Here is a 16,778-nt window from a genome sequence, read left to right as displayed (position 1 = left end):
ATTTCTTAGAAGCGTTCCTCTGATATTCACTGGAAATTTCATCTATTCACTGATTTCGTACTCAGGTCAAAACAATAAAATTGTTACTCTGGTGGAATCTTTGTGCTGTATATTTTGGGGTATAGCCACATATATATTTAGAAAATAATTACATATATTTGATGAAAAAAAGCTGATTATATGTTCGAAAAAAGGTGGCAAATCTTCAAGTCATAATTATTCTATACATCATACTTTATCCTCTTGTTAATTCTTTTACTTACCACACGTTATCAAAAAAAAAAAAAAGCAAAAAAAAAGGAAAACAAGTGCCATCCGATTTTGAGCATTTTAACTAATCTTTCAAGGCAAACAGAATATTGCGTGCTTTTACTACATATACAATGTGGGTACCAAATGAAAGATTGCATTCCATTCTTTCATTAGAAAAAAAAAAAGTGTTTCTACCTTATTCTGTTATTTAGTAATCGCCATTTAAAAATAGGTAATTTGAGTGACATTGAGCGAAAAGATAAGGAGAAAACGAGCTTTTTGTGAAAACATATTCTCCACAACAGTGGCTTTGACACTAATATTTTTTGTTTAGTGACACTATGAATTAGGGTTAATGTGACAAAGGCTTTGATCGTTCACGTCATCCTTAAAAAACGTTCGATTTCATTCGATTTTATCAGATTCCGTCATGTTTCATTGTAATTCCATCCACCTTGAGTTTATTGAAAAGTGATACAATGCTGCCATCTGCTGGCCATAGTAAGTGGGTGTTTTTGATTCCACAACCCATTGACCAGGCAGCACTGCACTTAGATGTTGCACTGCCCATTGATAAAAAAAAAAAAAAAAAAAAAAAATGTAGATGTCATTTGACGTTTATGGCGGCATCCGGCATACATCGTGATTTCACTAATCGTTATTAAACGTTTTTGGCGGTCAAAGTGTTAAATTAATGAACTAATCTGATGACCTTTACGACGATTTCACACCATACCCCCAATAAAACATACACATTGTTAATTAAGCCAACTGGGTGTCAGCAGTGTGGCCAAATGGGCTGCTTGAATCCATTTGATCGGCCTTCACTTTCACAAATTTAGGAATATCAAATTTAATATTCCTCCCGCAGTTGTTGGACGGCCATGGGAATGAATCCGTCTCGGATGATGTATGGAGGTGGACGTTTGGCCAAATGAAGGCTGCTAAGAGTGTCACATTTGATCCAAACGCACACAGTCGATGCAGTCAACTGTCTGCTAAATCAAGGGCCAGCCTCCACCAGGGCAGGAGAAGATGAACCGGGGATGGACAAAAAATATTCTGGGAACTACAATAGTGGGAAAATGATAATGCAACAAATTCTTCCCAGTAATAAAAAAAAAAAAAAAAAAAAAAAAAAAAAGAGACAAATAAAAAGTACTGGGAAAAAATATGTTTGAATCCAGAAATATTTCGAAAAAAAAAAAGAAAATTATTTTTACACTTGTATAAAAAAAAAACAAATAAAAAGACCAAAATTAGTGGTAAAGATAGAAAAAGCAGTAGTAAATATAGAAAATTTTAAAAAGTAAAAGATAGCAAAATAGAAAAAAAAGTAAAAAAATATATATAATACAATAGTAAGTTAAATAGCTAAAATTGCATGACTAGGGAAAATACATAAAATAAAAGTTAAAATAGGAAAAAAAAATATTTTGTAAAAGTATAGATTGCAAAATAGTAGTAACGATAGTAATGGCAACAAGTAAAAGTAAAATAAAACTAAGTAAAACCATCAATAATAAAATTAAAATAGCAGATATAGTACAGAAATAAAAATCATTAAACATTTTTGCAAAAATAGTAAACAAAAACAAAAAAATAAAGTTGAATTTAAATAGAATTTTTTCTGTCAAGATAACAAGCAAAAAGATTGCAATAATGGGAAAGACAGTAAAGATACCTAAATTAAATAGAGACAGGAGCAAACTAAACATCACTAAATGATAATTTAAGAATTAATAATAAAATTATAACTTTTGTAGCCTTATTTTAAATAATACAATACTATAATAAATATAAATAAACAAAAATAAACAACTAATAAGTAATAACTAATAATAAAATAAAATTAAATTATATTGCACAGAGCAAATGTGAGTAGAAAAATAAAATAAAGTCAAACAAAAAATGATTTTCTCTACGCAATAATGCGAACACATATCCATCACCCAATTAAAAGCGCGTCTGACCTGCCAGGCCGTGCCACTTGTTGACGGCGAAGACGCGGCTGGCGGTGACGGTGAGGACGGCGGGCGCCGCCTGGCCCGGCTGCGTGTTGGCGGCCACGTGGCTCACGGGCGAGTTGGACGGGAACTTGAGCACCATGATGACGTCCTGCTGCATCTGCTCCGTGAACATCAGCGGCGTCTGCAGGAGAAGATACTGTTCAGGTGTCCCCCACCACCCCCCACCCAACAGAAAATAAGGGATGGTGGCGACATGCGGTTATGATGAGGATGGAAAGTGGGGAAACATGGTTTGAACGAGGAAAAAAAGAGAAAGAGAAAGAAAAGTTAGGCGAGGGGCTAGAAATAGTGACTTGATAATGCTCACAGGAGACATGGCTTTGAATTGGCATAGGAAAAATACAAAGTGCATTTAGAGCACATACAATTAGCATAAGATCGAACAAAAAGCACCAAAGATGGCAAAAATAGTGGTTAAAATAACCAAACTGTTGGAAAAAAAGTAGCAAAAATAGTAAACAGCAGTAAACAGTAATACACTTGGAAAAAACAACTTATTAACAACAGTAATTTAACTTTTTTGCTCCAAAAAAAATTTGCTGGGACCACACAAGTAACAATTAGTTCATAAACTCTTACTTCTTTGTTGTGAAATATGGGAAAGCCAATTTTCACAACAGCAAAACAAAATATTCTGTTCAATTGTCCAACTTAAAATTTGATCAAAGTTTGTGGCCTTGAAATTTGAGCTCACACCTTTTTTTTTTTTTTACGTGTAGAAATAGCACAAGAATACTATTAAAAAAAAAAAAAAAAAAGCTAATAAAAACAGTAGCATAAAAATAGTCAAATATATATTTTTAGAATCTATGCTACAATAGAAAAGAGAGAAGTAGTGAAGATGTAAAGACACCAAAACTGGCAGTGAAGAAGAAAAAAAAAAAGAAGCAATAATGGCAGTAAAAAAATAGCCCCAAAAATTGGACAGGAAAACGGGCATTTTGATTTGAAGCCGGAATTTTGGATGAATTCCAGAGCATGTATTTTGACAAACTCCTACTTGGGAAGATTTTCTTTTTTCCTATTCCATTTGATGATCATTTTGAGGATTTTCCATGGAAAAAAAAAAAAAGACTCATGCAGCTGCAACTATTGTTTCATGAATCTCCATGAATCATGAAGCAGCATTGAGCTCCCTGCATGTTCACAGCAATCAGATCCGTGTTCAAACAGATAACTAGATCCACTTTATGTGCGCGCGCACGTGACAGCTGACCAGACACACCGACAGTACCATTAGCGCTCGCTCACAAGCCGACACTCTTTTTACGACACGCTCCAACGGAGGAGGTTTAAAAGACTCAAAGTAGGTAAAGAATCTTTTCGTTTGCAAACATCTCTTTTGAATTAGCGCTTGATATGAACGAAGCGTTGAGTGTGACGTGTGTGCAAAATGCGAGCGCGTTTGTGGTGGTCCGCGGGCAGCTGTCGGCACCACAGGGACACCGCGCTAATAAGGACTCAAGGGGGTTCGGGCCGGGGGCCCGTCACAGGCGGGGCCCTTAAAATGCGGCCGCGCTTTTTGCCGATGGCTTCCAACTCGAGGCGGTGGGAAATGTGACTCACGAGCACATGTTCGGTCTGTCAAGTCTCCTCTTTGGAAAGACCATTCAAAAAGAAAAAAAAATAAATAAATAAATAAATAAAAAATGTCCGCTTCCTTGTCCGCCAAACTCCATGTCCATTAATGAAACTGGCATAGAGGTGAAAGTAACAACAAAAAACACTTTAAATTAGCCCCAAAATGGCTACTTCAGGCCAAAATGGCTGACTTCCTGTTTGGTTTCAGGCATTGGTCCTTGAGATTTTTTCATGCATTATGTTCTGATAGACATGTAGACCAAATCTCAGGCCAATTAGTGAAATTGGTGTCGGTGGCTAATTTAAGAAGAAGAAGAAAAAAAAAATCACTTTCTGGACGTTTTTTTTTTTTTTTTTTTTTTAAATTGCCCTCCAAAATGGCTACTTCAGGCCAAAATGGCTGACTTCCTGGTTCATTTTAGGCGTAGATCCTGAGCAATTTTTTGTGTGCCTCGTCTTATGATTTATATGTACACCAAATTTACATTTTAATCAGTGAAAGTGGTCCAAATGTGCAAACATTTCCTTCTTTTGCCAACATAAATAAATAAATAAATAAATAAATACAGTGTCCAGAAGCACTTACCACTTGCATAGCTGAGCTTCGCGGTGTGTGCGGCTCAATGAGCAGCTGGCAGGGAGTCTGCCCGAAACTTTGAATCTGAGACTCGACAGCCTGGAAAGACACATTAAACATAATGGTCATTGCTAATACGCCTAAAAAAAAAAAAAAACATATATATATATATATATATATATATATGTTGGCTTCATATCAGCTAGTGGCTGAATAAATGCACACTCTCGCTCGTCTAAACACACTTTCTCACTCCCTTGACACACACGCCAATTCATCCTCCACACGAGGAATGGGAGGGCGGCGGCGTGCAGGCTGGTTAGGTGTTGTTAATGAAGAGGTATTGGACCATAAATGTCAAAGTCGACGCCGGCCGAGCGGCCTCTGGACATGATCACCAGCCGCTCACTGACTACCGCACAGCACCGAGTCAAAACTGCATTAAATTCTTCAATGAAAATATCTTGAAAAGTTATCCAAACTTGTTTATTTTCTGTTGTTTCATTTTTATGTTAGTAAGAACAACTTAGTATATTATCATGGTAAGTTTTTGGACTTCTTCCTACTCTTTTTGAACATGTAAATTATGATGCTATTGATGATTTTTTTTCTTTTCACTTTTTTTTTTTTTTAACTTCAACTTGTATTTTAAACTTGTGATGTGTTTTTGTTTATATGTTCAAAAAATAAACTACATAAAAAATATAGAGAACATACTGTAGTTGTAAAAAGTGTCTACAAATATTAATGATAGGCTATAAGTGAGAAAAAAAATGACAAATTTCCCATATAAAAGTGTGATGACAAAAAAGCATTGTAGATATTATGGCATTTTTTTTTACTTGGTTTGAGGAAATATTCTAATATTTTGAGATACGATACTTGAGTTTTTCCTAAGCTGTAAGCCATAATCAGCAATATTCAAATAATAAAAGGCTTGCAATATTTCAATTGATTTGTAATGAATCCAGAATGTCTGGCATTTATGTTTTTTTAACTGCATAACAGAAAATAAAGAACTTTATCACAATATTCAAATTTTCTGAGACAGTCCTGTAAGTGAAAAAAAAAAAATATATATATATATATATATTTCCCATATAAAAGTGTGATGACAAAAAAAGCATTGTATATACTTTTTATACATCTGTATGAATGAAAAACAGCCGCAGCATCAATATACAGCACGGTCGATTTGGCAGCCGACTGACCACAAATGCGATTCTGGAACGATGAAAGCTTGAAACGACTCAAACAATCACATTCTTTTCAAATAAACGTGAGGCGGCAGCACAAAAGCGAGGTCGGAGCCAATTAAAGGTAAAAGTCGAGAAGAGCGAGTTGACACGAAAACGTTCCTGCACAACGATGACGGCGTGTCATGTGACAGTCGGTGGAGCTCCGTGAGAGCCAGCTGACGCCTGCAGGCCCACGAGTGCCATTTTGCACGAGAAGCAGCAGCCTGACTTGATGTTCAAAGCACATTTCCTGAACAAGGCAACTTCAAATGCGACATGAGCTTCAGCGAAAGCGGGAGTCGGGAAACGATCACATCATTCATTTCAAAATGTTCTTCAATATGAATCAGCATTTTGTCTCGAGTCCAAGTCAGCTGGTCCATTTTTACTGTTTATTTTACAACACTGCTTTACAAAAATGTAATTAAAGGGATGCTTCACTTATTTAGCCCATCATAGCAAAAAAAAAAAAAGTTCATATTTTGTCTATAATTAATTTCACCAAAATGGCTGACTGCCTGTCCAATTTGGGACATGGGACTTTTTTCCAGTGTCTTGCTATGATATTAAATTTCATGGTGATGGTGAAGCTTCAATCATATTTAAAAAAAAAAAGCTAAAAAAAAAAAAGCTAAAATAAAAAAAAATAAAAAAATAAAATGAATACATAATTGTACTAGCTCTGAAATTCATTAAAAAATGAAAGCTTTAAAGCCAAAATGGCTGACAATATCTTCAATTTCTGGTATGGTTCTCAAAACTTCTTTATAGTATCTTGTTATGACAGACATATTCACCAATTTCACATCAATCTGTGAAATTGACGATGGGGCTATTATTTGCTAAATTCTTTTTAATTCTAAATTCTATTAGTTTTCTAAATTTAGTAGAAATTCATTCATTAATCGACAAGTAATCGATTATCAAATTAGTCGACAACTATTTTAACATAATAAAAAAAATGTCCAAATTCTGATTTCAGCGTATCGACAGTAATTGTTCACTGATTTCTGTAGTTCTTCATGAAAGTAGACACTTGTGTTTAATCAAAATAAGACATTTGGAAACATCTGCTTTTACTTTGGAAAACAATGACCGAACCAGGAACATGGTACATTTAACCCTTCCCCCCGCCCCCTTTTTTTTTTTTTTTATGTAATTTTATTTATTTATTTTTAAATCGCTATACAAATACGAAGTACGAACTAACCACCAATCACTGGTTGAATAGTAATCAGCGGGAAAAAATACTCCAGTTAGTTGATTAATCAATTGAATAATCAATTGATTGATTCTAAAATTATTCAAAGTGACAGCACTAAAATTTAGAGAAGATGTAGGCCGCTACGTTAGCTTAGCATGCCACATTGAAGTTTGGTTTCTCCTCCGCATGACATCAGCGGTTGACTTCATTCAGCGAGACAGCGCCCGATTGTTTACACGATTGTCTGTGGGGGTTTGCGCGGCGGCGGGCGAAAAAGGCGCGTTGACTTTATTTTGTTGACATGGAGTCACGCATGAGCGCGAGCGTGGTGAAAGGGATCCTTCGGAGAGCGAGAGCGCCTCGTCCGACTGTGGGAAAACATTTTGTGAGACGCGGCACGCTAGCGACTGCAACTTCCATTCAAAGGAGGAGAACGCTAACATTTTCCATGCCGTCCGTCCGTCCGGCATGTGAGAGGACAGTAGTGCATCGGTCGGGGTCACAAAAGGTCGACTTTCTCCTCTCCTTAACGCATCCACTCGCCGCCATTTTCCCATTTCGCAATCCCGTTCGTTCCCGGCTGTTTTACTGGATTTTGACTGATTTTGCATGGCCCACAGAATATTGTGTTTTATTATACTACATAAAAGCATGGAACCTATCAAAAGAAAGATTAAAGTCTCTTCTTTCATCAGGAAAAAAAAGTATGTTTCTATCTGTTTCCGTTTTGCAGCAATTGCATTAGAAGAGAGCTAAGTTTCATCAGTTGTAAGTAATTGAGCTTTTTTTCTACATAGCCCTGGTTGATCTCCTTTGCTCTGCTGCCACCTGCTGGCCGTTTGTGTAATAACTACCATTTCTGCAACCGTTCTTTGCAGTTGAGAGGCTGCATCAAAGCCTTCTGTTTGCTCTAGCATTAAAAACAAAACAAAAAAAAAACGTATAAATACGTCTTTGGGACACTTAGAACATAAAAAAAAAAAAAACTTATTTACACGTTATTGGGAGCAAATGAGTTAAGCAGTTTGCGTCCCGGCCCGCCTTGTGAACCATTTATTTATATTTATCCTTTTATTTACATTTGTAATAGTTAATTACAATACTAAGTCATATTGTGCTTCTTTCTTACCATTTTTTTTGTTTACACTTGAGATCCCCACACTCAAAAAGTTTGTGAGCCCCTCCTTGAACACTAATATTCTGACCAAACTGACCAAGTATCGTGATTTCCGTATGAGAACGTGATCGCCAGCGACCGCTCGCAGCCACTCGACCCGTCTTCATTACTGTGACGTTCACGAGGTCGGTCAGCGCATATACGCAGGTGATTATACGGAGTTGGGGGGGGGGGCGGCGGCGTCGCCAAGGCCAATCTCTTTTGGGGGAGCTGGCCCGTGTCTGATGAGGCTTTTCTATATTCTATACATTTAAATGGCGGCGACGCCCTCCGACGACGTGTCACTCCCCCCACAACGTGCACGTCGTGGCTTGATTTACGCTGCCACTCGACAAGACGGATCCGCATGTCAAACATGACAAATTTATGCTAATCTGTGACAACAATACAAAGCGGGGAATCAAATTCAAGCGATAGCAAATACAAATTATATACATTCTGAAAAAAAAATTTCTTTTTTTTTTCTTTTTTTTTTAAATGTATCAAATTTGATTTTAATATTTGTATGAAGAAAAATCCCCCCTCCCTATTTTATTTATTAGATGGTCCCCTTTTTATGATGTCACGAGAGATTATTTTCTTTTTCTATATAATTGATTATACTTTCAATCAATGTAATCTCTCAAAAAAATAAAATATTCAAAAAAAAAAAATTTTTTTTAAATAAAAAAACATTTGAGATTTGACTAAAATGTAATCTTATTTTTATTTCACTAATTAAAAAACGAAAAAAAATATTTACATTTTACAAACAAGTCAATTTAAGTAATTTTTAATCTAATTCATTTTATTTTACTGATTTAAAAAAAGGGGAAATATTAATTTAAGTAACTTGGAATAACTAAACGAATAACTAAAATGCTGAATAGTGATCATTTATAACTACAATAATAATTAAAAATAAATTACAATAAAAGAACCTTCAGGTTATTCTTCATAACTTTAAATTCACATTGTCTACATTTGCTTTACTCACTTTGCTATTATCGCTAGATTGCTTTGGTCATTACGAATTCATTTTAAAAATGAAAAATTATTTAAACTGTTGAATTAAAAAAAAAAGAGAAATTAACAAAATTATTCCGTTTAATAATCACTATAAAATGTATGAATATTTTTACTAAATTTGCCATTATTGTCACAAAATAACACCAAGTCAAAAAAGGAACTTCCTTTTATAGCCACCTGTTATTTTGACTTTCACTCAACAGCCTGCAAATGTCATTTTATGTGGATATATTTAGTACAAGAAAAATGCATTAAAAAAAAAAAAAAAAAAAAAAAGATGTAGTCTTACACTAACAGCTTTGGACATGTCCTGCCAGACTGCCAAAAAATATGACTTCATCAAACAGTGAGATTTACTGTAAACTCCTCAAAGACTAAATAAACAGTCAGCGAGATTTTTGTTTTTTTCTTCATTTCCTTGTAACCCTGCTGAATTGGGGCCGAGCGTGCGCAATCCCGATGAAGCTCCGCGTTGTGAGAAGTTGCAGCAGCATTTTCCCGTAATCACGAGCGAAAAGAGGGGGAAGCCCTGCGTGGCCGTGAGAAGGCGACGGCGGCTGTGTGTGTGCTTCTCTTTATTGGGTCAGAGGCAACACAGATGTGCATTAATGCATCCGCACACACACACACAAACATACGCACACTCATAGCGGAGGCAAGACGGGAAGTAATAATGCTTCAGCGGCAGTGTCGGCAACATTCCCCAAACTGGGCTGAGATATTTCAAAGTCACTAAGAGAAGCAAAACACACACAATCCTTGTCGTTTATGTCCACACGTTCATGAACATGCAAGTGTACGAATGTGCGTTTGCCAATCTGGAAAATTGCATGTCGGCATGTCTAGATATCAAAATGAGTACCAATGTGATTTCACGACCATCACCTTTGGATCCCTCATTGTTTGTAGTGGGGAAAAAAAACGTTATAATATATTGTGTTTTATGGCTATAAAGGCATGGAACCTATCAAAAGAAAGATTAAAGTCTCTTCTTTCATCAGGGAAAAAAAGTATGTTTATCTGTTTCCGTTTTGCAGCAATTAGCATTAGAAGAGAGCTCAGTTTCATCAGTTTTCACAAATCTATTTAAAATTGTAAGTAATTGAGCTTTTTTTCTACATGGCCCTGGTTGATCTCCTTTGCTCTGCTGCCACCTGCTGGCCGTTTTTGTAATAACTACCATTTCTGCAACCGTTCTTTGCAGTTGAGAGGCTGAATCAAAGCCTTCTGTATGGTCTAGCATAAAAAACAAAAAAACAAAAAAACGGATAAATACGTCTTTGGGACACTTATAACATTTAAAAAACGTATTTACATGTTATTGGGAGCAAATGAGTTAAAAGCAGCACATCTGTTAAAGGGATACTTGACTTATTTAGCCATTTTTGGCAGTCAAACATTAATTTTTGCCTATTATAAATGTGATATTTTCCCTTATCTATCTTATCGTATCTTCCCTCAGTGCAAGCACTTTTTAGGGAAGAGGAAAAGTAAGTGTCTAACATTTTTTATTGAACAAATTTAGGCGTTAGATGTTGTTAGCATGTGTTCTATAAGACTCTTAAGAACACATTTAAAGTATTGTTTGCATTATTTTAACTGTATTTGAGCCTAGCATTTAAGTTTTAAAAAACGTCCTCTGTAGTGGACACATAGCTTAAAAATAAAAACTTATATTTTTTTTTCAAAAAAATGTCTTCTGCAGTATTCCAGTTACTTCACAAAGATTGGGGAATATCAAAATAAACATGATTGGACAATATTTTTTTTTTTTCCTTGTCGTCAGGAGGATATCACAAAAACTTGGCATGTGAACCGGGGTGTGTAGACTTTTTTTTTTTTTTTTATTTAAATCCACTATGTGGATCAAAAAGACCAATGTGATTCAGAAACAGTTTCTGTCTCCCTTCGCTGAAGTTTGCCATGAAGTTTTGCCTTTTTAATAAGCTTATGCAACGCAAGGCCTCAACAAACGTCCTTGTCGACGTGTTTGGATGAGGCCAGATTGGACCTTCGCAGCTGCCAAACCCAAGCGAGCAACCAGGAACACGCAAGCCACTTCCCCGGTCAACTACTTCTTCCGACCAAACACCAATCAAACACAAATGTGCGTCTCGCTGCCTTGACAAAGAACAGCCTTCGGGTGGAAACCGCAAGTTGCGCTCAAAGCGAGCTTGTCGTTGGGTAATGGCCGACTCTGGGGACACGCCCTTCGTCGTCTCAAAGCTTCCGCACACCTCTCGGGGGGTTGCGTGACGAGGCGCAGGCCCCCGCGACCCTACTTCCGCTTCGCTGCTCGGGTTGGAGAGCGGAAGGCTCGGCTGGCGGGGTTGACGCGACGTGGGTTTATTTAACTAATTAAGGCGCTCAGTCTGAGGGCGAGACCTGAGACGTGAAAGCTCGCAGATTCCACTTGCCGGAACGCGCTAGACGAGGCCTGGGAAAACTTTTGCACTTTGATGGCTAAAAAAAAAAAAAAGACTAATGGGCCAGGTCATTTGTAGATGAATTTCTTGCTTTAATGCTTGATCAAAATGCTTTTCTTTACATGGTGTCTTAATTGGCTTCTCTCATGCACAAATCAAGAACAATGACATCATCATGTCAGGTATCAACAGAAAGTTTGCTTCTCTCTACAGCCCTGGAACCAATTCAAATTTACATCGCCACACATATCTACGGAAGCGTAGAAGAGCTGCCAATGTGGGGTAAACATTTTTGGCTGGCGAGTATGTTTGAACAAACTCGCAAAAATGTTTGAACATACTCGCAAATACGTTCGAACGTACTCGCAAATACGTTCGAACGTACTCGCAAATACGTTCGAACGTACTTGTAGGCTACATGCTACAAAGGTAGCATACCTTCCCATAATGCCACTGGGTATTATTTGCGCATGCGCGAGTGAAAGAAATGACGAATGGAAATCATGCACGGCAGACATAATAAATCATAGTTACGAATAAACACTGTTCTTTGTCTACTTAATTTTGTAATGAATTGGTAATGTGGCCCAAATACCTAAAAAAAGGGGTTTTGTTTTCACTCGCGCATGCGTAAATAATACCCCGTGGCATTATGGGAAGGTATGCTAACTTTGTAGCATGTAGCCTACAAGTACGTTCGAACGTATTTGCGAGTACGTTCGAACATACTCGCCAGCCAAAAATGTTTACTCCACATTGGCAGCTCTACACTTCCATACATATCAACCAAAATTACCGTAACACGATCGCTTGAGGTGTAAACAAAACATCCTTGTTGCTAGGCTAACACAAAGGTCGGTTCTGATTGGTCAGCATTACGTCACACTTTGAAATTCATGCACTTCGGGGGACAAAATGGGGTCCAAAATAAAAATACACATCATGATAATAATTTAATATATATAATAGCAGAAATTAGTGCTGTAAAGAAATTTAAAAAAATGTCAGTGACTAATCACAAAAATTCTCTAATTAATCACGATTAATCACTATTTTCTCCAAAAGTTGTAACTTGATATTTACTTAAGTAAAATCTTGGAATTAATGTAAAATAAAATACAAATTATGTTTCAATTGAAAGTTCAGTTGATCCTTGATTATGATTTGTCTCGTGTAAAATGCAACTGTTGAACAAAACAATTTAAAAAAAAAAAAAAAAAAAAAAAAAAAAAGTCCTCCTTACAAGCATTTTTCTTACATTAATTTCACAGAAACTATTCTCAAAACGTCTTGCTTATTGGTATATTTCTGCCGACGAGCACGAGTGACTCTCCTCTAAATTTGGCTGCAAAGTGAGCAGCTGCCGCAAGAAGTAATTAAAAAGGAGTATTAAATTTAATCTCCAAAGTGAATGCTTTAACTTTGACAGCCCTACAGTAAATTATATAATGTCATAAATGACAACAATAATGTCTCACATTTTCAAAAATGAATGAAAAAATGAAATGCAACAAAAAAAATGAAATGCCACTGGTAACATAATTTATAAAGCAAAAAATAAAGAAAGAAAGGTGAAAACAACAGACAAGTGTGGGCAGACCACCACCTCACTTTTCAGACTGAATAACACGCACCAGCCGCTTAACGGTACCTCAAATGTGTGTGCATGTATTTATGACCCGCAAAAATAATGAAGAAGCACTGATCCATTACTGGGGACCGTGTGTAAACCACAAGAGTGGGTAATGGGCTTGGACCGTGCGCGTGCGTGCGTGCGCAAATGACCGCCACGGCGCGGCACGGTCATGAATCTGCATGCGCGCGAGTGCGGCTATGAGGCCAAAGCACATCTGGATGGGAATTGGGGTGAATGAGGTGATAAATCAAAAGATCCACCCCTGGTGCCCGTCAAGCTGCAGCCACTGAGCATGAAGGGCAACTGAAGACGTGCGGCGTCTCCTTGTAAAGCCGCGACTCATCTCCATCACGTGCAAAAGAACATCGCTTCAATTATTATTGCTGCTTTATTACCGTTTTGAAATGCATGATGACCAAAAATGCCGCCTCATCCCCCAAATATTGCACAGCTAGCACTTCTTTTGAAATGTACAATCTGTAAAACAGTTCTGATAATCACAACTTTGACAATTTTTGGAACGAGAAATAAAGTATTTGTGGTTCACTACTCACAAAATCACATCTTGCCATTTTTTTATGCAACATTTGTTGTGTTTGCGCCGTTTCAGTAAACCACTGAGATGGATTAATAGGAAAGTAGTACTGTAGTGACAGTGAAAGCCATCTTGGTATGTTCGTGCAAGTTGCAAGACTACTAGCATGCACATACGCTTCTGATGGATATTTATTTTCCATATCAAATCATCTGCAAGCCATTTATTGTTATTGATAATATTATTTAACCGTTTTTGGAAAACACACTTTTTTTTTTTTTTGGAGGGGGGCCCAACACCCCCCCCCCCCCCCCCCACCAATTTTTTGCATTATGTTTTTATACTGTAATGCAATTCTATGCAGATGCTTTGCAGGATTTAAGACCAATTTACATAATAATGTAGCCTCCATAAAAAAATAAAAATAAAAAACAAATAAAAAAAAATCGGTGGAAAGTTTTTTTGTTTTTTTTTGGTTTGTTTATAGAAAGTATGGCACTGTTATAAGACACCCGGGAACTGTATTTAATTGTGAAAATTCTACAATATGTCTCATAAAATGATAATCAATGCCTTTATTTTTTATTTTAGGATATATGGACACGCTACACACAAAAAAATGTTCTAATAAAGTCACCTTAAATTGTAACATTTCATAAATTCATCAAAAATAACAGCGGAATGTTATATTAATATTTTTAGATTAATATTGGATATATCTGTTAAAAATTAAATAAAACTCAATTTGGACAAACCAAATAAAATCCTTACAGTGAAACCATGTACATGTTTTTTTTTTTTTTTTTTGTAAACTATAAAGCTGATAATGATTATAATATGATGCACCAAAAAAAATAATAAAATAAAATGTTGAGGGGAATGCAGCCAACTAGCAGGCTGCTGGCTCGCCGCCTTTTTTTTTTTTTTTTTTTTTTACTTCGCATCAGATTGGTGAACTTGTCAGGAAGTTGTTTGCGGGTCTGCGTTTTTCTTCGCAGCGTTTGGTGCGCGTCGCTTTCGGGCTTGCGTGTTCAGAACGGAGCTCGTGAATAATGAACGGACGCCAAGGCGGAGGCTGGAAGCCGTTAGGAGTGGGAGACTTGCTAACGGGGTGCTTCGCTCAGCAATATCTGCAGCGTGCATTGTTCATGCGTGCAAGTGATTTAGCAACGCAAACTAATGGCATCTCCATGAAGTACAGCTGAACAAAAGGGACACATGCTTTCGAAATAATCACATTATACTTCCATTTGTTGTAATGTAAATATGTGCTTACTCAGCATGTTCTTCAATGGAATGTAACTTAAGCCTTTTTTTTTTTTTTCTTTCTAAATCAGGCAAGGAACCATACTGGTTACTTAGATGGTGTTGATTTGTTGACCTTTTTATTTTATTTTAAATTAAAAAAAATTAAACAGAGATATACATAGTTGTTTTTTGTTGTTGTTTTTTTTCAAATTTGAGTTCCCAAATATGCAACTCACCTCTCTGAGCACGGGGTCGTTGATGGAGCTGAGGTTGACGGCGCCTTCGTAGGTGAGATAGTAGAAGACGTTGAGCGCCCTGGTGGCCTCGGGTCCCTGCTGCTTGTAGCCGAAGATCAGATCGATCCACTGGTGGAGCTGGCACGACACAAACTCGCTCTCCAGAGCCTGCAAGAAAACATTCTCGGGTCATTTGCGGCTATAAAAAGCATTCAACAAATGAAAACTCATTTTTATGCTGAACCCCTGGCTACTGGATATTGCAGATTTTTAAGTCATTTTATTTATTTATTTATTTTTTTAAATGGGTATTATAGCATACTTGCAAGTCGTATGGCTGTTGATTGAAAATAATAGCAAAGTCCCCTCGGGCTCACATTGTGAATGTTTTCTGAATGTGGTCATGTGACAGTCGCAATGCGAGCCCGAGGGCACTACGACATAGTGTTAATTTCATCTGCCATTTTTTTTATTTTTTTTTATATATATTTAGTCTCAGTTTTAGTCCAGTTTCAATCACGCTCGTTAGTTTTTTATCAATTAGTCAACCTCATCCCGTTTTTATTGTTCATTTTTAGTCGACTATAAATCTAGCATATTAGTCTTTATCTTAGTCCAAAGAAAATAATTTTATTCGGCTCATTTTAGTTAACAAAAACTCAACTATTTCACATAAAATGTTCTCTCATCTTTTTGATGAAAACAACTTCACACGCAATTACAGGATGTCAACAAGTGGCTACTAGTTAGCCAGCATTAACTAGCAGTCGGATTAACATTATTATAGGAACATTATAGCCATTGGATTAATGTTACGTTACCTAACTCTAATTTACCTTTTTTTTTTTTTTTAACCTATCACTATGTGTTTGTGTATGTTGCACTTGCTAGCTGCAGATTTTACAAAATCACATAATTTTCATCTCGTTTTGGTTCATGAACTAAAATGCCCATAGATTTTAGTCCAGTTTTTATTAAGTGAAGTACATTTTCGTCTCGTCTTCAGTAGTTGACGATATTTAGTCCTAGTTATTGTTCATTAATGAGGCTTTTAGTCTAGTCTGGTCTTAGTCCGGTGAAAAATGTGTTTTGACAAAATTATTTTTGTTTAGTTTTTGTTGATGAAATTAACACTACTACAACAGCAAGGCGTGATATAATCTCAAAATGGCTACCCACTGAGATGGATGATAACAGGTGTATTATTCTGCTCATTTCTTATTTCTTACTGTATATATACTCTCATGATATTTTTGAGGAACCACAATCCAACTTATAAAGTGCATTAACTCATTGACTCCCAAAAAACGTATTTATAAGTTTTTTAGGTTTTTGTTTGCTACAGTTTTTGTATGATGGCTTTGATGCAGTTTATGACCTGAAGTGGTCGCTTAAAGCAATGGTAGTTATTACAACAACAAAAAAAAAAAAAACGGCCAGCAGGTGGCAGCAAAGTATAAGAGATCAACCAGGTCCATGTTGCAACAAGCTCTTTTTCCCAGTATTTTCAACAGGTTTGTGAATAATGATGAAACTTAGCTAATTCTAATGCTAATTGCTACAAAACATAAAAACAGATAAAAAATATACCGTACTTTTTTTTTTTTTTTCCTGATGAAAGAAGAGACAC

The 16,778-nt window shown here is 36.4% G+C and overlaps 1 protein-coding gene across 10 annotated transcripts in view; it reads right to left on the bottom strand.

Moving 5' to 3' along the window:
- Positions 1-16,778, bottom strand: part of lrba (LPS-responsive vesicle trafficking, beach and anchor containing) — a 200,085-nt gene that overhangs the window by 19,494 nt on the left and 163,813 nt on the right. For 7 of the 10 annotated variants that reach the window (XM_077523686.1, XM_077523683.1, XM_077523684.1 and 4 more), the window contains 3 exons: positions 15,149-15,316; positions 4,450-4,539; positions 2,226-2,418 (listed from right to left, as the gene is read on the bottom strand). In XM_077523686.1, coding sequence (XP_077379812.1) covers positions 2,226-2,418; positions 4,450-4,539; positions 15,149-15,316 — 451 coding nt within the window. The remainder of the gene's footprint in view (positions 1-2,225; positions 2,419-4,449; positions 4,540-15,148; positions 15,317-16,778) is intronic. The other 3 variants (XM_077523687.1, XM_077523689.1, XM_077523691.1) reach the window with 1 other exon arrangement.

This window comes from Festucalex cinctus, chromosome 6 (genome assembly GCF_051991245.1).
Source record: "Festucalex cinctus isolate MCC-2025b chromosome 6, RoL_Fcin_1.0, whole genome shotgun sequence".
Lineage (NCBI taxonomy): Eukaryota > Metazoa > Chordata > Actinopteri > Syngnathiformes > Syngnathidae > Festucalex > Festucalex cinctus.
The sequence above is the reverse complement of the archived record's forward strand: the minus strand, read 5'-3'. Positions and strand labels throughout refer to the sequence as shown.